Source organism: Cebus imitator, unplaced genomic scaffold (genome assembly GCF_001604975.1).
Source record: "Cebus imitator isolate Cc_AM_T3 unplaced genomic scaffold, Cebus_imitator-1.0 Scaffold142, whole genome shotgun sequence".
NCBI classification, from domain to species: Eukaryota; Metazoa; Chordata; class Mammalia; order Primates; family Cebidae; genus Cebus; species Cebus imitator.
The window spans coordinates 2,436,668-2,463,277 of NW_016107457.1; the positions used below are offsets into that span (position 1 = coordinate 2,436,668).

Genomic DNA, 26,610 nt, shown 5'->3' on the forward strand with positions numbered 1-26,610 from the left:
TGAGAAAATCATCTATTATAAAAACAAAAACAAGCAAACAGGAGGAAAGCAAACTGGAGGAAACGGGCTTTTCAGGGAGAAGAAAACTTAAAATTATTCACTAATATCTAGAGAGAGAAATGAGATACTTTTACACCTGTGAAACAATAGACTACTTATTATAACAAAGAAATATTTAGTGGAAATAACTCTTAGAAAGTAACAAATATGTTGGGGGGAAAAAAAAACCCTAGAAATTTTAGAGAAATTGTTAACTGTAGGAAACAGGGGAGAAAATACATGAAAGCAAAAGATAAGTTCAGGAGGTTCAAATCCTCCTCATCAGTCTTTAAAAAAAAAGTTCTAGAAAGAAATAGTGAAACAAAGGAAAAAAAACTTTTCCAGAGCTGAAGACACAGGGTGCCAGAGTAAAATGACCCACTAAGTGACCAGCACTAGGAACGAATACAGAACCCATTATGGTACATCAACATAACATTTCAGAATTTGGAGACAAGGACAGAGCCTATATAAACATGGAGAGGAAAAATGGTCACAGATGGAGGACCTGTATCAGACTTTTAACAGCAAAACTTGAAGGTAAAAGGCAATGGAGCGATTCCTTCAACATTCTTGGAGAAAATGACTTCAAGTCAGAATTCTATAACCAGCTAAACTAAAAACAAGCATGAACTAGACAGGTATTTTCAGATATATAAAACCTTTTAAAACGTATTTCTCATGCACCCTCTAAGGAAACTATTGTTAAGATGTATTCCACTGACATGAGGAGTAATCCAAGAAAAAGGAGGACATGGACTCCAACTCAAGAGAAAACAAAGGGAATTTTCATGGTTATGATGAAGGAAGGCTCAAGAGCACATCTGTGCAGTGGACCTACAAGGAACATGACAGGTAAGAAAGCTCTAAGAGACATGAGGTAGGTAGACGAGAGACAGATCACCTAACAAATGTGAACATATTGAGAGATTTGTACAACTGGGGTAGAGTTCTGGGGTTGGATTATTGATATGTACAGGGGCTATCAAGCAAATGAAAAAACTCCAGGGAAAATAAAATATTGTGCTGGAAAGAAAAAGCAATCAGGCTGGGCGAGGTGGCTCACACTTGTAATCCCAGCACTTTGGGAGGCTGAAGCAGGTAGATCACTTGAGGTCAGGAGTTTGAGACCAGCCTGGCCAACATGCTGAAACCCATTCTCTACTAAAAATACAAAAAATTAGCTGGATGTGGTGGCACGCACTTGTAATCCCAGTTACTTGAAAGGCTGAGGCAGGAGAATCGCTTGAACCCAGGAGGCAGAGGTTACAGTGAGCCAAGGTTGTGCCACTGCACTCTAGCCTGGGTAAGAGAAAGACTCTTTCTCAAACAAACAAACAAACAAAAAAAAAAAATAAAGAAGAAGCAATCACAATATAAGCCACATATGTGAGTAACATTTACATAGGCATAACAATATAATCACCAAATACAGATATAACCAAAATAAAATACAACTGTTTGGGGAAATGGTAGAATACTATGTGTGCATGGTCAGGAAGAAAAAGTGTGAAAAAATATTAAAGCTTCCTCTTTCATTTGGGGAAGTCAATAAACAATTCCTGAAATGTAGAAAAATCAGCAAGAAGCAACACACATGTAGTATTTAGAGATATGCAAACATATAATAAGAGTCATCGAAAATTATTTCAAGCACTGGTCTCTGGATAGGCAAAATTGGGGACTGAAAGTGTATATGGGGATTATGTTTTTTCCTAACAAGTGTGCCTTGGAGAATATGACTTTATTATTATTATTATACTTTCAGTTATGGGATACGTGTGCAGAACGTGGTTTGTTACATAGGTATACATGTGTCATGGTGGCTTGCTGTACCACACCAACCTGTCATCTACATTAGGTATTTCTCTTAATGCTATCCCTCCCCTAGCCCCCGACCCAAATATTTCACAACCTACTTTTTTTTTTTGAGAGGGAGTCTCGCTCTGTCACCCAGGCTGGAGTGCAGTGTGCAATCTCGCTTCACTGCAACCTCCACCTCCCAGGTCCAAAAGATTCTCCTGCCTCTGCTTCCTGGGGAGCTAGGACTACAGGTGTGCACCACCAACACTCAGCTAATTTTTTGTATTTTTAGTACAGACAAGGTTTCACCATGTTGGCCAGGCTGGTACTGAACTCCTGACCTCAAGCAATCCACCTGCCTTGGCCTCCCAAAGTGCTGGGATTACAGGCATGAGCCACTATGCCTGGTCAAGGATTTTTTGTTCAATTACATAACTTTGGTAATAATAAAATTTAAATTTAAAAACTTATTCTGAATTACACAGATTTTTTTTTTTTTTTTTTTTTTTTTTTGAGTGATTTTTTTTTTTTTTTTTTTTTTTTTTTTTTTTGAGACGGAGTTTCGCTTTTGTTACCCAGGCTGGAGTGCAATGGCGCGATCTCGGCTCACCGCAACCTCCGCCTCCTGGGTTCAGGCAATTCTCCTGCCTCAGCCTCCTGAGTAGCTGGGATTACAGGCACGTGCCACCATGCCCAGCTAATTTTTTGTATTTTTAGTAGAGACAGGGTTTCACCATGTTGACCAGGATGGTCTTGATCTCTTGACCTCGTGATCCACCCGCCTCGGCCTCCCAAAGTGCTGGGATTACAGGCGTGAGTCACTGCGCCCGGCCTTACACAGATTTTTTTTAATGGCCCTGAAATCAAATTGAAAAATAAATTTGTAGAGCAATTATATGCAAGTCACTATCTCACCCAGGTTTTAGGAAAATGCAAAAATGAATAAGGAACAGCTTTATTTGCATTTAATGAATGAGGACATATCCAGTGAATGGGTGTACAATTATGCATCTAATAAGAATCCACAGAGAAGATTCTAACCCATCAAAAGCAATAAACCACTTAGGAAAGTTCCTAAATTCTATATGGGTTAACCAAAGATGAGGCGTTGGTTTGAGTCTGGCTTCATTTAACAACAAATTACACTGAATTTGGAGACCCACACCAACAACCCTTCAGAGTAGGGCAAAATACTTAATACAAAATGGTGCTGTTCCTTTAATTTTTTTGGCATGAGTGGTGTGGAGGGCAAGCTACAGTTCTTATATTGGGGGATCTAAGGTTGTTTTTCACAAAGGTTTATTTTTTTTAAAAAAAAGATCTCATAAATAAATAATATCATTCCTCTTTGGTAATTACAGTAAATTATTTACCTTTGGTACTCTTAGAAACATGCACTGGTACCATTAATTATTAAAACAATGAATTATATCTCACAAAAAGGTATCACCGCAATCATGTAATATTTATCAAAGCCAGAATGTGCCAGGACACGGATTCCACATTCCTTTGAGTCCTTTCTTGACTTCCCTACTCTTGCAACTTTGCCACTCATTGAAGCTTTGCTGTAACATGAACAAATATCATACTTGCTCAAAACAGTGAGCTATATTATTTTGAGCTATATGTCCCAATATTTGTCCCAAATAGTAACACTTAAACATATTTTTGATACCTTAGTACTTTCTCTTCTGAGTTTTGTGTTTTCAGAGAGGTTTGCTTAGGTTTATGAGCAGACATAGCTCAATTTTAATAACCTAAACACAGGCAAACAAAATACTCTTCCTGCGGAGCATCCATCCAAATACAAAACAAAGCAATTCAAGAGAACCTGTGGTTTTCCACAGATACTGAATTGGTATTTCATTTCTATGCTACCTGTCTGCGAACACTTACTTCTAAGATTAGAATCTACTTAAAACCAAAATATAAAATTTCAACTATTCACTTACGTTAAAAAACAATATGAATTTCAAAGTGTTCTGACACGTTACTGTGCATAGCACCACAGTACTATCAAAAAACTTTGCCTCCATTTAGCTACTGAACAAATAGATATTTAAAATGATTAACAAGGCTGGGTGCAGTGGCTCACACCTGTAATCCCAGCCCTTTGGGAAGCCAAGGCAGGTGGATCACTTGAGAACAGGAGTTCAAGAGCAGCCTGGCCAATATGGTGAAACCCTGTCTCTATTAAAAATGCAAAAAGAAAATTAGACAGGTGTGGTGGGATGCACCTGTAGTCCCAGCTACATGGCAGGCTGAGACAGGAGAATCACTTGAACCTGGGAGGAAGAAGTTGCAGTGAGCTGAAGTCGTGCCATGGCACTCCAGCCTGGGCAAGAGAGCAAAACTTCATCTCAAAAAAAAAAATAAATAAATAAGAAGAAATAAAATGATTATTCCTTTTAACAGAGATTCCATGTTCACAGATCAGAAGAATCAATATTGTTAAATATTGCTAAATATTTAACAGTATGTCTATACTGCCCAAAGCAGTCTATGGATTCAATGTAATCTCTATCAAAATAACAATGATATTCTTCACAGAAGCTTAAAAAAAAAACCAAAAAACCTAAAATGTATGTGGAACTGCAAAAGATTCACAATAGCCAAAGCTATCCTAAGCAAAAAGAACAAAACTGGAAGAATCATATTATCTGACTTTAAATTATACCACTGATATATAGTAACCAAAACAGCATGGTGGCTGAAGAAAAATCAGACACATAGATCAGTGGAACAGAATAGAGCCCAGAGATACAGCCACACATCTACAGTGATCTGATTTTTGACAAACGTACTAAGAATGTACAGTGGAGGAAGAATAGTCTCTTCAACAAATGATGCTGGGAAAACTAGACAGCCATATGCAAAAGAATGAAACTAGGCCCCTACCTCTCACCATATACAAAAATCAAATCAAAATGAATTAAAGACTTAAATCTGAGACCTCAAACTATGAAACTACTGAAAAAAACCATTAGGGAAACTCTCTAGGACATTGAACTGGGCAAAGATTTCTTGAGTAATACCCACAAGCACAGGCAACCAAAGCAAAAATAGACAAATGGGATCACATCAAGTTAAAATGCTTCTGCACAACAATCACGAAAGTGAAGAGACAACCCACATAATGGAAGCATGTATTTACAAACTATCCATCTGACAAGGGATTAATAACCAGAATATATAAGGAGCTCAAACAACTTTACAGGAAAAAAAAAATCTCATAATCCAATTAAAAATGGGCAAAAGACCTGAATAGACATTTCTGAAAAGAAGAAATGCAAATGGCAAACAGGTACGTGAAAAGTTCCTCAACATCACTGATCATCAGAGAAATGCAAATCAAAACCACAATGAGATATCATCTCACCCTAGTTAAAACAGCTTTTATCCGAAAGGTAGGCAATAACAAATTCTAAAGAGGATGTGGAGAAAAGGGAACCCTCATCCACTGTTGGCAGGAATGTAAATTAATATAACCAACACGGAGAGCAGTCTGGAGGTTCCTTGAAAAACTGCAAACAGAGCTGCCAAGCTATTTAGCAAGCCCACTGCTAAGTATATACTCAAAAGAAAAGAAGTATATCGAAGAGACATCTGCACTCCCATGTTTATTGCAGCACTATTCACAATAGGCAAGATTTGGAAGCGACCTAAGTGTTCATCAGCAGATGAATGGAAAAAGAAAATACATACTCAATGGAGTATATATACACAATGGAGTACTGTTCAGTCATAAAAAAGAATGAGAGACTGTCATTTGCAACAATATGGATGGGACTAGAGGTAATTATGTTAACTAAAATAAGCTAGGCACAGAAAGACAAATTTCTCATGTTCTTACTAATTTGAAAGCCAAAAATTAAAATAATCGAGCTCATGGAGATAGAAAGTAGAAACATTGTTACCAGAGAAGGGGAAGGTTAGTAAGGGGACACAGGGTGGGAGCAGAGTGGGAATGGTTAAAATGTACAAAAAAAAACCAGAAAGAATCAAGGTGGGGCGCAGTGACTCACGCCTATAATCCCAGTACTTTGGGAGGCCAAGGTGGGTGGATAACAAGGTCAGGAGTTCAACACCAGCCTGGCCAAGATGGTGAAAGCCCATGTCTACTAAAAATACAAAAATTAGCTGGACTTGGTGGCAGGTGCCTGTAATCCCAGCTACTCGGGATGCTGAGACAGAGAACTGCTGGAACCTGGGAGGTGGAGGTTGCAGTGAGCTGAGATCGCACCACTACACTCCAGCCTGGGCGACAGAGTGAGACTCCATCTCAAAAAAAAAAAAAAAAAAAAAAAAAAAAAAAACAAAAAAAAAAAAAAAAAAAAAAAAAAAAAAAAAAAATCCAGTCTCAGCACTGGAGCTTTATAGTAATATACACAGAATGCTTTTATCAAACCAATGGAGGCCATTCGGTTATAAAAATGTATCTTACCAATGACTAGGTCTTATTTATTGACTCAAAATATTTACATTCTTTTGTTAACAGCAATATCACAAATTACTGTGCATCAATTCAATGGCAAGAACTGACCCAGGCCTATACATTCATTTTTTTTGTTTGAGTTGTCAGAACCTATTAGCCCTGGGTATAATGCAGCCGTCTGATAGATGAGGAAACTGAAGTTTAGAGAGACTTCAAAAACTTGGCAATACAAAGTCAACACCTAGCACTGGATGGCTTTAATAGAACACTATGTTAAAGAAACATTCATATGGAATTTTTAATAATTTTTATTCCCATGTCAAAAATAATGTGAATAAGCATATCACTTTTCATTTTGGAAGTGATGTCAAGGACTATTAAACTTAAAATGCATATTATTTAATAGAGTCCAAAGCCTGACTAACGATGATATCACTGTCTCTAAGAGCTTAATACTTTCCAAAAATAGTTTCTTACTAGCCCTATTCATCAGAGGAAAGAGGAGAGCAAGTACATACTGGCCTTACAAACAAGGACACACCCAAATGCCCAGGTCTGGAAATAAATGTCTAGGCACTGACGAAAAGAGGTGGGGCCAAGAAAGTGAGACAGAGACAGAGAGAGAGACAGAGAAAGAGAGAGAGAGAGAGAAAGGAGATATCCCATTAACTCCAATATTAGTAATTCTCTAGGTTGCTGACTGTCAACCTCCAGTGTTAGATGACATGAATTAAGGTCCAGAAACTCTGCAAGTTTCCTTATCTAACAGCTCTACCACCTCTGGGGAAGGTGGTCTTCCAAATTAACCAGTAGCCTTGACAGGCTAGTTAACAGCACCCAGTAAATCTCCCTATAACAGGTCACATGCAACACCCATTGCAACAATTCTGGAAGACTGTAAATACAATTTAGTTTAGTAACAGCTGGATGATACAAACGGACTGGGAGCCCCGGAAAGTAAAGTGCTATCAGGGATAACTTCACCCTATGGCCACAAATTGGAGAGAGCCAAGGCAGGTGAACTCATGTGACTCAGTTCCCCACACAAAGACGACGACGACTTGGGTTTGAATCAGGCAGTGCCGCTCCATAGCCCAGTGAATGGCAAGTCAAGACACTCACTAAACCTCCATTTCTACATTAGGGTGACAGGTAGAAAATATTAATTGCCCTGAATTCACTGTGAAAATGAATGACCCAAGTAATGTGAAAGAGACTTGAAAATTCTAAATTGCCATGCAAACAAAAACACAGATGATGTTAATCTCATACCCCTAGATATTTATTTCATTTCATTTCATTTTATTTTATTTTTTGAGACAGTCTCACTCTGTCACCTAGATTGGAGTGCAGTGGCGTGATCTATCTCAGCTCACTGCAGCTTCCGCCTCCCGGGTTCAAGTGATTCTCCTGCCTCAGCCTCCAGAGTAGCTGGATTACAGACGTGGGCCACGACACCCAGCTGATTTTATTTTATTTTTTTTGTATTTTTAGTAGAGATGGGGTTTCACCATGTTGGCCAGGTCGGTCTCGAACTCCTGGCTTAAGTGATCTACTTGCCTTGGCTTCCCAAAGTGCTGGGATTACAGGTGTGAGCCACTGCTCCCAGCCTACCCCATAGATTTTTAATAATTGAAGATAATTTATTTATTACATTTCCATAATGTTGCATTCCTCTATGTAGATATTTAGGATAACGTATCGTTTTCACACCACAGGGAGAAGTCAGAGCTGCCTGCTGGATTAACAAACATAATAGTGCTGTTTTGGCTTTGTAAAATCCTTGTCTACATATCAATTCTTCCCATGTCTAACATTCTTTACTCAGATCTGCCAGGCTTTGCTTATTAGAGTGGCACTATTGCCTAGTGGCCAGCAGGAGAATGGGTTTAAGCATCCATCAGATTTACAGTCTGTTCTCGGCTCTATCACCTAATAGCTATGAACAAGCTATTTAGCTGGACAAGCTAAACACTCCTCACAGCCCTAGTCTCCTTGTCTGTAAAGTGGTAGTCATAATACCCATTCCACTAGGTAGCCGATGCATTATAAAATATTGTGATAGGTACTGTACTAATTACTATAATTATTGTGACCTGCAATGGATATTGAGTGAAATGGCAAACTGCTACCCAAATAGATGATAATAGGTTTAGACAACCAGCACAACTATGTAGAAACACTTTTAAGAACTGGATTCCGTAAAAGGAAACCTGACACAAGTAGCAAAATAAAATAAAAATTAAAGGTTTACTATAATAGAAGAAGCAGGTCTTTTATCCCATACAGTATTTTTCTTGAAGTCAACTATTATCACTCTTTAGAGTTATTTTATATGAGAATAGCATATAAACTATAAAGAAACTTCATTCTTTGAATTTCCAAATTGGATTGTTTTGAACTTGAACAAAAGAAGGAGAATCAAGGTCAGAGTAGAGGCTGAGTGTGTCAACACCCAGCTTGAGATGTCAAAATTAACTGTACCTTAAGGAATTCACAATATCAACCTCTTTGCCTTAAAAAAAAAATCTGTAATCTTGGTGACCAATCTTTGAGAGGTGTTGAATGGATCACCTGAGTAATGCTGGCAAAGCACTTTGAAGAGAGAAGGCAGCATATTAAATGTCACCAGTCAAAGGTGCTTATCTTCCAGGGGGACTATCTCTAGCAAATCTTTAATCTGAGGCTGGCTACCTTCTGCCACCATGCATATTTCTGAGCGCCTCCTTAGAAATTAGCTTACGTGAAAGAAATAGCAAGGTTAATCTGCCGGTGGGTGTGGGGGAAGGGGGTGGGAATGTGGGAGGAAAAGAGTTGAGAGGCAGAGGAAGAAAATCTGTTAGCACAGGCAGCCTTTTGGGTTAGATATTCTCTCTTCCTATTACTGAGATAATTGAAAAGGTCTAGATCTTCAAAACACAAGCAGGTAGATTCTCCTGAAGAACCCTCCAATGTTCACAACTACTTGCTAATGTATCAAATTGTACATAACACATTACTTAACTAAATGTACATGAAATCATCCTTAGCCTCAAAAAAGACCAGGTGCAATCCAAAGGAATCGGAATCCTTGGCTGTGAGATAAATGAGAAGAGTCATGGGGTGGAAGGTATGACAGCAGCCTTCATGTACATGATGGCTATAACAAGGCCTCCGATATCACTACGGAATTTTCTCCACAGTCAGCATTCAAACAGCCAGTGCAACTGCTGACACCACAGTCAAGTTAAGCCTTCTAAACCAGTTACTGTTGAAGGCCTACCACTAGTCCCCTCAGGAACAAACCATGTAGGTAAATCTAATCTGAAAAGGAAGTCTTCAAAAAAAAAAAACAGAAATCTACTCAGAGAAAGAGTATGGCCAAGCAGCTGTCCAATTCCTCTCTTTTCATAGATACACTGCCTCTAAGTCAACAGAACTGTAAGGAAATGGGAGGTGTTCATTTTACTGTGATTAATTGGCAAGGGGCTCCTTTCTAACATTTTTGTTTAGAAATATCCAAGTTTATCCGGGCGTGGTGGCTCATGCCTATAAATCTCAGCACTTTGGGAGGCAGAGGTGGGTGGATCACATGAGGCCAGGAGTTTGAGGCCAGCCTGGCTAACGTGGTGAAACTCTGTCTCTACTAAAAATACCAAAAAATTAGCCGGGTGTGGTGGTACATGTCTGTAATCCCAGCTATTGGGGAGGCTGAGGCATGAAAATTGCTTGAACCCTGGAGGCAGAAGTTGCAGTGAGCTGGAATCACACCACTGCAATCCAGCCAGAGTAACAGAATGAAAAAAAAAAAAAAAAAAAAAAAAAAGAATAAAAGACATACCCAAGTTTATAGCATTCTCTTAAATAGGTTTTTCATTTTCTTTTTCCTTTGTCAAAATTGGATTTACTTATTTCTAAGAGAAAGCATAAAATAATAGAATCTCAAGGTTGAATGGCAATTGAAGATGCTGGACTTTTTATGTTACCATTGATAGGTGGTTGTTCCTACCAGGTTTCATTACCACCAATAACATGAACATTCATTATGACAGAAAACCAAATTAAACTGGTTTAAGATACTCCCTTTCCAGGGATGGGGGAGACTGAAATTAAATTACTGGTTCATATGGCAAGAAAATCTGAATGGTGCTAACTTCAAGGTAGGTTGAATCCAGCTCAAATGATAGTAGGAGTCACTTGTCTTTGTACTCTACCCCCAGTTCCATTGGGCTATGTCATCTTTACAGCTTAGGAACCCCAGTGGAGTTTTTCTTTCCCAAAAGGTTAGACAAAGTCTCAAATCTGAGTCTCACTAGATGGGCTCAGATTTGACTTTTCATCCTAAAGTAATCACTGTAATCCAGGAAAAGGAATGATCTGAATGGCCTGATTTGAGTCTCACTGTTGGAGAACAGGAGGGACTTATGCCCCTTCTGAACATTAGTTGAGAAATGGGTGGGGTAAGGGATTTGACCATCAGATCCAGGTACTGCCATGGAAATGGGTACATGAGGAAAGCCAGATAGATGTATGTAGGCAAAACCCACCCACATCAATAAGTGACCTCTTCGAATGGCTCTATAAAAAGTCATATTGAATTAAATGTTTCTGCCTACAATACCTACATATTTTTTGGTCTTACAACTACTTCTAAGGTCTTTTAAAGGAAGTGAAACTAACTGGTTAGCCTGCTAAAATATTTGTAAACTGATGTCATGCCTTCTACCTTTTAGCTGTCTGAAGGTCAAAAATTTCCATTCCTGTAATGATGCCTTCTATGCCCTAATTTTTAGTTCTTCATACTTTTTATAATCGTTACTGAGTATGTTATAATATGTCAGTTATTTTTAAAGCACATTGAATAAATAAAAGACTTTATTAGGATTAGAAATAAACATAAAGAAGAACACTGTGTCTAAATATAATCTTTCATGCTAAAAAATAGATCGTGATGGTGGTTCTGTGGCCCGACCAAGAATATTAGCAAGTACAAGATCCTGGAGGACAGAATATAAAATCCCTGGACTCCTCATGGGCCTTTTTCTTGCCCTCAGCAATGCAGATGTAGAATGTTCAGGATAAAATGAGGCAATCTAGAACCAGATGGCCAGTGACTCTGCCACATATAAGTTGTATCACTGGGGGTGAGTTACTCTCTTTTTTTTTTTCTGAGACAGAGTCTCACTCTCTTGCCCAGACTGGAGTACAGTGGCACAATCTTGGCTCACTGCAACCTATGTCTCCCAGGTTCAAGTGATTCTCCTGCCTCAGCCTTCCTAGTAGCTGGGATTACAGGCATACACCATCACTGACCGGCTAATTTTTGTACTTTTAGTAGAGACAGGGTTTCACCCTGTTCGCCAGGCTAATCTTGAACTCCTGACCTCAAATGATCCACCCGCCTCAGCCTCCTAAAGTGCTGGGATTATAGGTCTGAGCCACCCTGGCCTAAATTAAGAACACTGACTATGAATCAGTGGCTTTCAACCTTGGGTGCATTTAGAATTACAGGTCCAGGCTCTACCCTGGCCAAAGAAACGAGGAACTGAGCAATTGTCTTTTTAAAAGTTTTCCAGGCAGGTGCGGTGGCTCACGCCTATACACTTTGGGAGGCCAAGGTGGATAGATCACCTGGCCAACATGGTGAAATCTGTCTCTATTAAAAATACAAAAATTCGTTGGGCATGGTGGCAGTTGCCTGTAATCCCAGGTACTCTGGAGGCTGAGGCAGGAGAATTGCTTGAAACCAGAAAGTGGAGGTTGCAGTGAGCTGAGATCTCACCACTGCACTCCAGCCTGGGCAAAAGAGCAAAACTCCGTCTCAAAAAAACAAAACAAAAACCAAACCAAAAAGAAAACAAAAAAACTCCAGGTTGCCAGGCATGGTGGCTCACACCTGTAATCCCAGCACTTTGGGAGGCTGAGGTGGACGGAGCACTTGAGGCCAGGAGTTCGAGACGAGCCTGGGCAACATGGCGAAATTCTGTTTCTACTAAAATATACAAAAATTAGCCGGTCGTGGTAGCGCGTGCCTGTAATTCCAGCTACTATGGAGGCTGAGGCACAATAATTACTTGAACCCAGGAGGTGGAGGTTGCAGTGAGCTGAGATCATGCTACTGCACTCCAGCCTGATATACAGCAAGTCTCTCCCTCTCTCTCTCTCTCTCTCTCTCTCTCTCTCACACACACACACCCATACACACACACACATACATACACGCAAACACACGCACATACACACAAACATACACGCATACACACACACATACAGTTCTCCAAGTGATTCTCATAAGTGGCCCAGATTGAGTCATTGCTTTAAATAAAAAGATATTTTGACAAATCAAAGACATGATTTCCTTTACATACACATTTTCCAAAACATATCTTCAGATGATTTTTGGCTAACAGACTTCTTTCATGCTTTCTGATGAAATGATTACCGTGGAAAGGCTACGTTTTGAAATTTATAAATAAAGAGTCAGAGGAATGAAAGACACAAACTAGTAATTTTCTGTCACTTCATTCTAACAGATTTAAATGCACTTCTGAAGTAAAGGGAAGGTAAAAGAATAGGAAGTTCACAATAACCTGTAATAGAAGAGTCTATTCTTTACTATCCAGGAATGAATTAAGTACGTTACAGACTAATCAGTGCTCAGGCCCAACAGAGGGTGGGGATAGCTCCACCTCTCCTGCTCCCCTCCCCCAGCTCTGGCCTCCAGGCGCACCTTCAGCCAGCACAGGTCCCTAGAAGGTGGAGTGGCAGGCCTGTACTCATCACCCTGGGTCTCAACTGCACTTTAACTGTGGTTAATATGCAAACTGCTTAATCAGCAGATAATAAAGAGGCAAGTGTACTTTGTATGAGTGAGGTCCACTCATCGAAGAGACTTCATTGTTATTCGTTTTTTACTTGTCAAGGCAACTTTAACTGGGCAATGACAGAGTAGTTTTAAATCGGACAGTAAATTATATATCATTGCCTTGGGAATTCTAAATATTTAAAACTTCTTTCATGCTTTCCAACAAAATATTGATTGATTGATTGACTGATTGAGATGGAGTCTCACTCTTGTCGCCCAGGCTAGAGTGCAGTGGCATAATCTTGGCTCACTGCAACCTCTGCCTCCCAGGTTCAAGCGATTCTCCTGCCTCAGCCTCCCGAGTAGCCGGCATTACAGGCGCCTGCCACTACCTCCAGCTAATTTTTTGTATTTTTAGTAGAGACGGGGGTTCACAATGTTGGTCAGGCTGGTCTCGAACTCCCGACCTCAGGTGATCCGCCTGCCTCTGCCTCCCAAAGTGCTGGGATTACAGGTGTGAGCCACCCTCCAACAAATTATTACTGTGGAAGAGCTAGATTTTTAAAATTATAAATACAAAATTAGAGAAATGAAAAACAGAAAGTAATGATTTTGTCATTTAATTCTAAAGTGTTTAAATGCACTTCTGAAGTAAATGCTTCCCATTAGTCTTGCACAGTATATCTAGACACTTCTGTTTGACGGCTTCTCCTTTAAGGAATTAGGCTTTTCCTTCTTCTCTATACCTATAATTTTATTTATCTGTAATAATAGACACAGGTGGATTAACTTTTTTAGTCTCGACACTAGAGACTTAAAAAGTTAATGCACCTCTTTCAAAATTTTTCCTTCTTCTTCCAAGTTATTATTCTGAAATTGTTCACACAAATAAAAAAGTTAAAAAACTGTATAAAGAATACCCATGTACCTTCCACCTAGATTCAACAATTAACATTGCTATATTTGCTTTAACTTTATCCACATGCGTTTTGGCTGTACTATTTGGAAATAAATAGCTGAATTAATGATTGCTTAATTCCTGAAAACTTCAGCATGCATACCCAATATTCTCTGAGTAGGTTCAATAAGTTAGCAGTGTTAAGCTAAGAAAATAATCAATGCTAAAATTACCACTGCTGAGAAAATTATCAACAATTTCTTATATACAGAGATGTCTCTAAGACATTTTCAAATGCCCCCAACAGTCCCTAAAATGTCTATGCCTTTTATTGCCCCCTCCAAAATCTCTTGCCAGTTTATCCTGAATTTGTGTGGCCCTGAGCAGTGTTATATGCTCATTAAACATGCGGGCTCCACAAGGAATCCCTATGCGGTTATTCTGTGCTCATGAAAGACAACAACTTCCTATTTTTACATTATCAACTTAAAGTTCACTTTGAAGGACTTTTTTTTTAGGGTGCCCGATGCCCTCCTTTCCTCTGATGGGTCTACAGACGTGTTCATGATGTCCACAGAGGCATTTTTGAGTTGGAAGCAACAGCTGACTACAAGAAGATTAGTTTCCTCTTAAAAATTATCTTTGTCTTATATTTCTGTTCACAAATCCTTAGTTCTCAGTAAATCTCCTCCAGTTGACCTCAGTAAGTAGGTCTTGGTAATAGTTAAGAGGCAATGATGTGAGAACCCTTAGAAGCACCACAACACTTGCATTTTGTAGCGTCACAAACACTTGCATTTTACTTTAATGGTGATGTGCAGAAGTTGAGTGGTAGAGGAAACTTGGTGGTAATGGTGGTGGTAGTGGTGGTGGAGGTGATAGTGATGATGGTAAGGCCATGGTAATGGTGGTGGTAGTGGTTCCAACCTCAGGCCCTTGACCCGTAACAAGTTAACATGCAGAAATATAAGCTACAATTAGGTTTGATCAGGAATTCCCTGGCACATGTTTTCTACATGAGTAAAGCATCACTAATAGCCAGGGAGTCTCCTTTCACCTATGATTTTATAAGTTTTGTGGGGTTTCCTTAGAGTGTGGAGAGTAATAGGCATTTTTACACTTATAAGTGTTATCAATATATCCACTGTCATGTCATTTCAACTGGGAACATGAAAAAGAGCAGGATTATAGGCTAAGTAATGACCACAGTCAACCAAGCAGAAAATTTCAACCAATCCTGGCAACACCTTACACCCAAGAACTTAGCTTCATTATTTCAGACAAGTGCTTTCTCTAGTGCTAACACCCACTTAAAACCCATGACATGCTACTGCACTGAAATGGTTTGGCTGTGTCCCCACCCAAATCTCATCTTGAATTGTAGCTCCCATAAACCCCATGTGTTGTGGGAGGGATCTAGTGGGAGGTAACTAAATCATGGGGGCAGGTCTTTCCTGTGCTGTTTTCATGATACTGAATAAGTCTCACAAGATCTGATGGTTTATAAAGGGGAGTTTTCCTGAACAAGTTCTTTTCTTGCCTACCACCATGTAAGATGTCCCTTGCTCTTCCGCCATGATTGTGAGGCCTTTCCAGCCATGAGGAACTGTGAACCAATTAAACCTCCTTCCTTTGTAAATTACCCAGTCTTGGGTATGTTTTTACTAGCAGGATGACAACAGACTAATACATGCATTACAATCATTTTTTTATTTTGTTTTGTTTTGTTTTTCTGGTTTTTTGAGACAGAGTCTCCCTCTGTCACCAGGCTGGAGTGCAGTGGCATGATTTCGGCTCACTGCAACTTCTATCTCCCTGGTTCAAGCAATTCTCCTGCCTCAGCCTCCCAAGTAGCTGGGACTACAGGTGTGCAATATGAGGCCCAGCTATTTTTGGTATTTTTAGTAGAGACAGAGTTTCACCATGTTGGCCAGGATGGTCTCGATCTCCTGACCTCGTGATCTGCCTGCCTCAGCCTCCCAAAGTGGTGGGACGACAGGTGTGAGCCACTGCGCCTGGCCAATCATTTTTTTTTTTTTTTTGAGACAGAGTCTTGCTCTGTCACCCAGGCTGTAGTGCAATGGCGTGATCTTGGCTCATTGCAACCTCCACCTCTCAGGTTCAAGCAATTCTCCTGCCTCAGCCTCCTGCATTGCTGGGATTATAGGCAACCATTATCATGCCTGGCTAATTTTTATATTTTTAGTAGAGATAGGGTTTCACTATGTTGGCCAGGCTTGTCACAAACTCCTGACCTCAAGTGATCCACCCACCCTGGCCTCCCAAAGTGCTGGGATTACAGGCGTGAGCCACCACACCCAGTCTATAATCATTTTTAAAAGTGTTTTTTTGTCTGACCAAACACTGAATAACCACTGTATTCACCTCTGTAAGGCCTGCTTGTTAAGAATGTTCCGGAGAGTAAACAGTAATAAAAAATATTTATTGTAGGTCCCTGTGAAGTACAACACACATGTGTATGTCTAGACTTCAGCATCTGCAGACGTGTGGGAGTCCCAAAAGTCTACCTATTGCTTAGCCTCTAACTTGGCTATAAGTGACTAACACTTATTCATCTGCTCCAATTCACTTTCATTGTGCAGTGAGTCAAAAAGCCCAGCATGATTTCACCAATTATTTACATTGTTTAAATATTATAAGCCTCCTTTAAAAGTTTTACTGTCCACACAGTTTCATCTATCATTAAATCACTACTGTGCATGCTTAAATCTAGGTATTATCTATGTATTAATTATTCCAGGACCATCCTGAGCCCACATGCAGGAAGACTGTGTTGCTGGAACTTCTTAAAGTAACTCACTATCTATTCAACACAATTATTGGAAGAAAAAAATTACACAAACACCAAATATACGTAGCAGGGATTCTGGTAGAAAGCAAAATACTATCACATCTTTAGATACTCATCAAAGGCAACTTTGAAGCTAAGGGAACAAAAAATGACCAGTTTCATTTTTAATTACTTATTAAAAACAATTCTAACAAATTCCAACATATATATATATACACACACACACACACACACACACACACACACACAGTTCGTTTAGCAAAATACAACATTCAGGCTGGGTGCAATGGTCACACCTGTAATCCCAGCACTTTGGGAGGCCAAGGTGGGTGGATCACTTATGGTCAGGAGTTTGAGACCAGCCTGGCCAACATGGTGAAACCCTGTCTCTACTAAAAATACAAAAATTAGCTGAGCATGGTGGTGCACCTGTAGTCTCAGCTATTTAGGAGGCTGAGGCACAAGAATCACTTGAACCTGGGAGGTGGAGGCTTGCAGTGATGTGAGGTTGCACCACCACACTCCAGACTGGGTGACAGAGACTCCGTCTCAAAACAACAACAAAAAACAAAAACAAACAAACAAAATTCATGAGGTTAATACCAGCAACTTCAGCTACCAATAATTATTAACTCTCCTTTAAAATAACTAAAATAGATTTGACCCAGAGAAAAGAAAGGTAACTCCACATTCCCTAGGACTTTCCGAGTTCATCTCTGTGGAATTTTAGAGACTCGCTGTAGAAGATAGGAATATTTCTGCTTATAATACAACTTATTTTGTTTCTTCAACTGGACAGTACTAGAAGCTTTACAAATGCAAAATCAAACATGCAGAAATGTATTTTTTGTCATAAGACAAAAAGCTTGATTAAATCATACAGATGAAAGTTTAATGATCATAGGATATGTCAAGAAGAATGCATACCTGCTCTTTGGATGGCACAAGGAGCTCTTCAATCATCATGCTGTCCCGTGCATAGGAGCTTCTGTTCAAGGTGTAAGACCTATCCGAACTGAAGGAGCGGAGGCTGTTGTATTTACAGTTAACCATTCAACAGTGGTAGATGATGATGAGATGAATAAAAGAAAATTAATGCATGCAACTTTAAGAACAGGCAAGATGGCTAAAAATATCAACGAAAGTGGTTCTTGAAAGGACATAGTGAAAAGTAAAATCCCTTATACTTGAGAAAACGTCTTCCATGTAGACAACCTTATGATCAGATTTTGTTTAAAATTAGGCCAATTTTGAGAAGATGAAATGCATCAAAACTTTGGATGTTTCACTATGAAGTTGAACTGACATGACAATTGAGAAGAACCAGATAATTCTAGATAGCTGATAGATTTTTCTAGGACAAGCTCTTATATTAGAATGTCCCCTCTTTCTGGTCTATGTCTGCTTGACATGTGTTACTGACTGGAATTTTGTCTACTTTAAATGGATCTGTTTATAAGTCTCTGGGACTCCCTGAGGGCTCTGCTTTGTTGTTGCTACTCACAGAAAACATCAGAAGGAAGTAGAGTTGTGAATACACTTCGCATGATCCTCTTTGCCATCTTCCTGGCCTTGAGGAAACATTCAAATTCCCTGCATAGTTATTTGGTCTTTTCTGCAAATATTCCTTCTTTGCTCTACTCTGCTTCCTTGCTCCCTCAGCTGTTCTTTCCAGCCTCTTTCAAATCCTCTGTATGGCCCTTGAACTTCTCAGATGCAGGTACCCTGATATCCTGATATGCCACTCATCACAGTGACCTCTAAACTAAAACACAATAGAGTAAGGGCCCTTGGGAGGACAGTTCTGCCTTGTCACTCTCGTGACCTTGCACGTATTCACATAAGTCATTCAGGCAAAACCGGAATTGAAGCTAATCTGAGTCTTCACAGAATACCTTGTGATCTTCCAGGAACTCAGAGGATGGAGGTTGGTGAGGAGCTTCCATGAGATCATCTGCAAGTCACCTCCCCGTCTCACCTGGGAGGCTGTCATGCGATAACTTCTATCACTTTCTCTTTCTAATGATGTGGGAGGCTTCCTATTCTGCCCTCCTTGGAATAGAGTGAATATAAACCATTTAGCTAAAGTCTAGAATTGGCTTCTCAGCAATGAGATATCCACAGCTAGCATTGTAGACATTCAGCCCCTTTTGTTTTGGTGTCCTTTTAGGTGTAGGGGACAAGGATAATGAGAAGCCAGCACCTTTCACTTCCTCCTTTCACTGCCTATATGGTAAAAAAAAAAAAAAACACCTGGATCTAAAAGTGGCTTCTTGAATCTTTACCAGTTGAACTCGTGAGACTTTGGCTTTGGCCTTGCCTTTTGTGTGCTTGATGGGGAAATGGATAAAGAAGATATAAATAAGAGGTAAATAAAAAATGATTCTTTGTATAAAACAATTTATTTTCCCCACTGCCTGCTATACTAAAGATAACTAGAAAGTGAGTATCCTTTTACCAAGGTGCAGAGCCTCCTGATATTAGAGGCTTCATTCTAAGAGTCTACACAGATAGGTAAGCACATTCTTCTAGGATTGGAGCCTTCACTTTCACCAGAATCTCAGAGGGACCTCTCTTATCCCCACACAACCATCATTCTACAGAGTCATTATTTAGTCTATTCAGCAAAACTTACTAAAAGACTATTATAAGCATTATCCCTGCACAGAGGAACTTATCTAGTAAGGCACATGACTCTGATCACTTGCACGGTCAGGCCCTCCGTGCCCAATCAGGGGACCCATTACTCTTTTTTTCCCGGTTTCAGTTGCAAGCCTTTCTGTTATTCCTGTTTCTAGTCTCTTACCTTCCCTCAAATACAGTAGAAGCTTCCTAAGAGCAGGAATTCTCTAACTCAACACTGTCCAACAGAACTTTCTACTGTGAAGGGGATGTGCTAAATCTGAGCTGTCCAATTAACAGTGGCTACTGGCCACTTGAGTGGCTGGTGTGAATGAACAACTGAATTTAACTAGTTTTAATTTAAGTAACTATAAGTGGCTAGTGGCTACACTATTAGTGTAGCTTCTAAGTATTCACAACAATGTTACATTTTGCTCCAGTGGCGTGATTTGAAAGTTGCTGGCCACTCTTTGCGTTGGACATTCATTTCTTCAAATTATGGTCCTCGTAGCATGATATGTTAACATCGATGGTGTATGAAACAGTGTTCTATGTGGACAAACACTTAAAAGTTTTTAAAAATAACGCCTACTCATTTTAATTTCAATTTTTAAATGCCTTTAAAATCTGTTGATACTTTTAAACATCTAACATCTCCTTCTTTTTTTTTTTTTTTTTTTTTTTTTGAGACAGAGTCTCGCCCTGTCACCAGGCACCAGGCTGGAGTGCAGTGGCGCTATCTCGGCTCACAGCAACCTCTGCCTCCCCGGGTTCAAGCAATTCTCTTGCCTCAGCCTCCTGAGTAGCTGGGACTACAGACGTGCACCACCGCGCCCAGCTAATTTTTATATTTTAGTAGAGATGGGGCCTGTAATCCCAGCACTTTTGGGGCCGAGGCGGGTAGATCATGAGGTCAAGAAATAGAGACCATCCTGGCCAACACAGTGAAACATCTCCACCTTCTTTTAATTTATCTATGAGTGCCAACTGCAGAACAGAGCCCAGAACTGGGAGCTATCAACCGAAAGGCCTAAGGTTGTCTTCATTTTGCATAATGTCTAAAGTTCCTACTTGTGATCATTCCAGGCCAATTTAAATTAGACATATGGAGTCAATTAAATCCATCAAGCTTCACTCTGAATCCTTAATACTTCTAAGTAATTTCAGCTTAAAATTAAAGATTATTTGCATTGGGATTTAGAAAGCATTAAATCATTTTTAACTAAGGCCATCTATTTTATTTGTAGCCATCAGTACACTCTGTTAAACATGGGAAGTGTTAGGAAAACATGCCTCAGAATTCTAAATTTATACTAATATACCTAGCACAACTTAAAACAGCAACCAGCAAACAAACGGCCCTTCACATCAGGACTTTTTCTTCAAACTCAATGAAATTTCTTTAATTACTTCATGCATTATAAAAAAAAACTTGTTAAGGGAAAGAAATTCCTTAAGTATTTGGTCAATTTTGCGTAAGTAATATTTATTATATATTTAGTTTCTAATTTTCTTAAAATCATGAAATTTTTCCTGATTTTTCTAAAGCTGAGCAGAAAAAAAAAAAAAAAAAGCACATTGCAGCACATCACAGCACATCACATCACATTACAATGCTAAGGAAAAGAAAATGAGAACATGAGCCAGGAAAGGGAAGAGAAACACTAAAAAAGTGCCATGTCTTCTTACCTGATCTTGGGACTATTTTAAAGTATTTTTAGAAAAAAAACAGAAGAAATAGAAAGCAAAAAATCAGACAGGGAAAAAAGAAAAAAAATGTTATGGTTGAATGAGTTACACATTTAATGTATTCCTTTTAAAATGTTACACTCAGAATATATTTTACTTGACAATACTCTAACAATGTGCTTAAAAATATTGGCTTTATAGATTTTTTTAAAAATTTGCCTCTGAGCATAACATGAGTCATCAAAGTAAAAAAAAAAATGAGTTACAGATAATAGCAACAAATAATGGTATAATCAAAATTAGAAGTGTGAAAGCCTTGGAATTATCTTAAGAAAAAAATTACAGGGTGATATTCAGGGCGATATTCTGGTTTCCTGTGTCACTGGAGGTCAGCTGCTACAGTTTTCTACATAAAAATGATGGATCACAAAATGTGTCATGTATTATCAGAAGAGAAGGGAAGCTAGTGATTGGATTTCAAAAGCTATAAATCTCTATGATACAAACAAGATCTAAAGGATCTCAAGAACCTTAAAAGTTCTACATATTTTCCATTTTAACTTGTTGCTATCTTTGATCACCTAAAATTTTGCATGTCTTTTAAAAGTTACTTTTCCTCTTCCTGTTAATGACACCTGCTACAGTAGGATTTTAAGGCCTTTTATAAATTTATTTATAAGGTAAAAGTTTTATTAAGCTATATGAGTTTCTAATTTCTACTAAAAAAAAATAGAAGAAAAATCAATACAGTATTCATAGTGGCCATACCAACTACACTGAGAATAAACTCCAGGGTTTACTTTGCAGGAAGTGCCATTATTAGACAATGAAACTTTTTACGACAGATCCTTAAACTATAGGAAAATGTCCTCAGGGCTCTGGCTTAGAAGGTTTAATTATTAGCTTTAAAATAACTTGACTGTCAGCAAACACCCTGTTAATCCACACTAGGGCAAAGAAGTCTCAAAATTCTGCACAAGGTTCTGTTTCTTTCAACCAGTGTCAGTAAAGTTTAAGTCAAGGTTTTCCCATACAAAAGTTTTCCACTTCAGTTGTAAGAACTGAATTTGTCACCATTCCTGTCTGTGACTTTAGATAAATCACTGTCATACTTCTAACATGTCCCTTGTAAACAAAATAATGGAACAGTTTTAGAAGACATACTCAAACACTTGGTGGACAACTTTAATAAACAATATATAATTTTTTCAAAAATGCTCTCTTTTAATCATAAATGATTATTTCAGTAACAAAGAGAATAGTGAACAATCTACACACATATTTCTTACTTATTGGCAAATAATATTTTTTTTCAGTATGGAACAAAACTTAATTTTGAAATATGTGACTCAGATTGGTTCTCCCAGTTTTGTCAGTGAGCTCTTTTGCTACTGTGCAGGAAGCATGACTGCAAAGTGGGGAAAAAAGGACACACAATTAACATGTTCAATCACATGAAATTAACAACTGCAAACAACAAAAGAAAATAGCAGAGCATGTGTATTTGTGTTGAGAACATTTCACTAAATTCACATCTTCATCCAAAGAACACATTTTGGGATAATGTGAAAAATGAACATGATTTTGATTTATGACAAATCATGGTTGTTTTAAATTAACTATGAAAGACAGCAACAATGAAGTACCTGGCAGAACGTGCTCCGAGACTAAAACCCATGTAACCCTCTGCAGGCAGGGAATCATCACCCAGTTCCTTAAGGTCCTGTGGCCCAAGATACTTGTCTGTATCCCCCGTCATTGCATCTTCACCTGTAGATGTAGAGAGCAAGCCCACATCAAAAGCTTTTCTTTTGACCGTGTCAGCTGTGGAGAAAACCACTCCTTTGGTTATTAGCAAATCCCCCATTATTCACTTTCCCCTATCCCCTGGATAATTTAGAAGGAAAAGTCTTAGGTAAAGGTTAGTACAGTTTCAAGAGTGAATTTAAGTAGCGGAAACACCTCCTGGTATTAAGTATGAATCTTAAAACATTACCCTTATCCCTTTGCTTCCCCTTAAGCCTCAACTGACTAGAAAGGTGGATGTTTTATGTCAGTTAGAGGCTTCCTCACCTCACCTCACCCACGATGAGGGCAGCTTATTTGAATGGACATGGATGGCAAAATAAGAACCCCCTCTTCATTACTGTTCTTGAAATTATACGTAGGAAGGAAACAGACAATTTTTAAAAACAGTTTTCTCACACACAGGATTTCAGTTTGGCGCTTATGTAAGAAACTAGCAAGTTATGTGAACTACAGTTTGCTTGGTTGGAGAGCCTTAGAACACATCAATTTTAAACTGTTTCTAAACCTATCAAATTAACAACAGCCCAACTGTCCCAGTGCTTCAAATCTACATGGAAAGCAACACACCCTTATCCAGAGATAATACGGGTGCTTTATTACTTTCAAAGGACTATATAAATTGCTCTTTCACTATCAAGACAAAGAGTTAATTATGTAAAATACTTTTACTAGCTATGTGTGCATAACATGACCTCACACGGAAAAACCACATTCCATGAGTGACAAGGCAGGTTTTTTTAATTGTATTTTGCCCTCTGGGACATTTCCCATCCTTCTCAAAAGGTAGCACAGGCTGTAGAAAAGTTCCTTCCCTATCAGGCAAACTCTGTTTCTTATGACTCTTAACTTCTTTCTGGACACAAGCTTTACTGGCCAAAGAGTTTTCAGAAGGGTCCATGTTGTGTTTTCTCAAAGGTAAGTGATTCATTCCCCCAGCTATATTTTCCAATTCCTACATTAGGTACTGTTTACAATTTCCATTCATTTAAACTCAGGAAACCACAAGAGCTCAGCTTTTAAACTACCAATCAAGTCTAAAAATACACTGTCAACTACTATTTTTGCAAATGTAAAAACTAAACAGATCAACTTTCTACTCCTGCTACCCAGTACTAAGAGATTATTTTAAGTAACTATTTACGGCTGGGCTATTTGCACATTCACTGTATCTCAAACAAAAACAGCACAAGGTAAGTACAACTCAAAAGATCTTACTCTGCGGCAAAGCCATTTCCACTAGGCTTGGATGATCAAATGTTTTCCTGATGTTTCCAGGAATTCCTTAGGCAGTGATTTAGAGTCAACCTCCAGACCAGCTCAAGCAAACTAATCCCTGGTTTGTATCCACTGTCTTCACCACCGCCGAATTCCTCTCAGCATCTGGATATCCTCGTAGGCAACTGAGGAAATACACATCTTTTCCCGCTCAGAGTTCGAAGATTTTTCAAAATTTCAGGCCCCCCAAAAAATCTTTTTTTTTTTTTTTTTAAAAACCCACTTAATTGAGATCAAGATCCTTTTGATCACTCCGCAGACATCCTTTTAAAGCTCCTCCTGATTGGATTAAAAACTCCTCTGGCAAGCCTCTAGCAGGACAGAATGGTGACATAAATGCAAGCCCCTGAGTTATTTGTATGTAAATATGAGGACTGCTCCGGTGTAGACTTTCGGTAATTTGATACCAAGGTTCGGTGCCTAGCCGGGTAACCGAGACAGCCTTCGGGTAGTGAGAGAGCGAAGTGCTACATTTAATTAGGAGGCGACTCTTCTCAAATATGAATGAAGAAACAGCCAACCCAGGTAAAAGAAAAACATTAGAAGAAAACAAAGCAGTGGCCCAGGCGGGGAGTGGCACCGAGTGCTCCAGGCAAACTTTCAACTTTGTTCTCAGCTGGGAACACTGGAAGCCTCAGTTATTTATGGTCCCTGTCAGGTGGAAGGAGGAGAAAAAGAGAGAGGGAGGGCCTGCCCTTGAGTTGAGGTTGTGAAACCAGGGCCGAGGAAAGCAGCGGTGCTTCCCATAACTCTCCAAGAAGCGCTTTGCAATACACTAATTGTTGCTGCTTTTTATCAAGAGTTTGAAGAAGGGAGCAGAAGTGAGACAAGTTGGAAAAAGCAACTGGGTGTTCTGTTTTATTTTTGGACCAAGTTCTTTCAACTATGTGATTCACCGGTGCTCTCTCGAGAGGTCGCAGGTCCCTGGACGGAGTGCAAAGCAAAGGGAGAATTGGGGTTGGCTGGAGAGGTCTTTGTTGCCCCAGGTAGGAGGCAGGGCTGAGGAGGTCTGTCATTTGGCTGTTACACTGTTTCTTTCTCTCTCCACTAGTGGCCTTCCTTCTCAGCTGCTCCACCTTGTTTATGTCGGCAGTGGAGGAAAAAACTAGCAGGACTTCCCCATCTTCCATCTGGGTACACTGGAGAGGCCATTTCAATTGCTTTTTTTTTTTTTTTTTTTCCAGAACAGCTGGAGAATTGGGCTAGAAAGTAAAGGGTTTAGAAACTGCCTTGCTGAAGTAAGCACTCCTTTATAAGAGCACATGTATTCCCTTGGAATGTTATCTAAATATACAGGAATCCGAATCTGTAGAACTGATAAAGTGGGGAACAAATCTGTTTTCCCTGGATAGATGCATAAATAAATGAATAAATGCATGATTCATAAAAATATTAGGATGCTATGATGCCTGATGTTTTACTCTGATCAGCCTGGCTGTCATCAACATCATAAACACACAGAAATATAAAGGAAGCCATTTATAATGTCTGGAACATAGTGAAAACTATTCCCAAGCAGAGAATAATTTCCAACTTTTAAAAGAACAGAAGGGGAAGTCTTGCTTAAAGAGAAATGTCTGAATGTTCATCGGCTTTTCATGTCTGCATTTAGAATCCAAACTACAGTACTTAGCAAAGCCTTATTCAAAGACTCATTCATTCCAATTTCTCAGCAAGGCCTATGATGCAATGTTCCTTCCATTGAATTCTTGGCTATTTTTCCTTCTGGGCTATTCTTCCACACCTACCTTCCCTCCTGTTATGCATAATTTTTTCAGTCCCTAGAAGTCCTTAAACTCTTTATACATTGAGCCGTTTCCAGGGTGTATTCTCTTGATGGAACCTTTCTCCATGTTTTTTAACCAGATGAATTTCTCTAATCTTTGACTCTTTCTAGAAGCCCATCCACCTTCTACTCACCATTAGGTGTCCCTCATCAGAATGCATTGCCAGAGACATCTGCTTAGTCTCTCCCATTGGCTGCTGAGATCCCCTAAATTAGGAGCCATATTCTTCCTAGGCCAGGTACCATGGAAGTTCCCATAAATAATCTTGGAACCCACAACTGATAATAAACATATTTTTATTTTTATCTTTTAAATCTACATGCCATGGCAACTTAGCACTCTTTTCAAATATTAAGCTAAATGACTGGTATACAGTAAAATTTCAACGAAAGTAAGTTTCCATTATTCTTTAGCCATACTTCTTAGACTTCAGAAATGGTCACCGTGAAACCAAAAGAAGCCTGGAGTAGGGGTGGGTGTTGTTAATACATCTGGCCAAAGATTAATGAAAATAAAATAACCTTATAACATTAAGTAATTATTCACTTACCATTTTAAAATGATGAGAATATTTCTTAAAAGACGTGGAATTTAGAAATAAAAGCAATGTTTGTTTTTTTTTTCTTTTTTTCTCTCTTTTTTTTTTTTTTTTTTTTT

The 26,610-nt window shown here is 39.0% G+C and overlaps 1 protein-coding gene across 11 annotated transcripts in view; it reads right to left on the minus strand.

The window, feature by feature from the left end:
• ANK3 (ankyrin 3) overlaps positions 1-26,610 on the minus strand; it is a 537,795-nt gene that overhangs the window by 84,468 nt on the left and 426,717 nt on the right. For 7 of the 11 annotated variants that reach the window (XM_017542288.2, XM_017542287.2, XM_017542289.1 and 4 more), the window contains 2 exons: positions 22,729-22,852; positions 17,699-17,801 (listed from right to left, as the gene is read on the minus strand). In XM_017542288.2, the coding sequence (XP_017397777.1) occupies positions 17,699-17,801; positions 22,729-22,852 (227 nt within the window). Of the gene's footprint in view, positions 1-17,698; positions 17,802-21,082; positions 21,095-22,728; positions 22,853-24,106; positions 24,780-26,610 lie in introns of those variants that run through there. The other 4 variants (XM_037743372.1, XM_037743371.1, XM_017542291.2 and 1 more) reach the window with 2 other exon arrangements.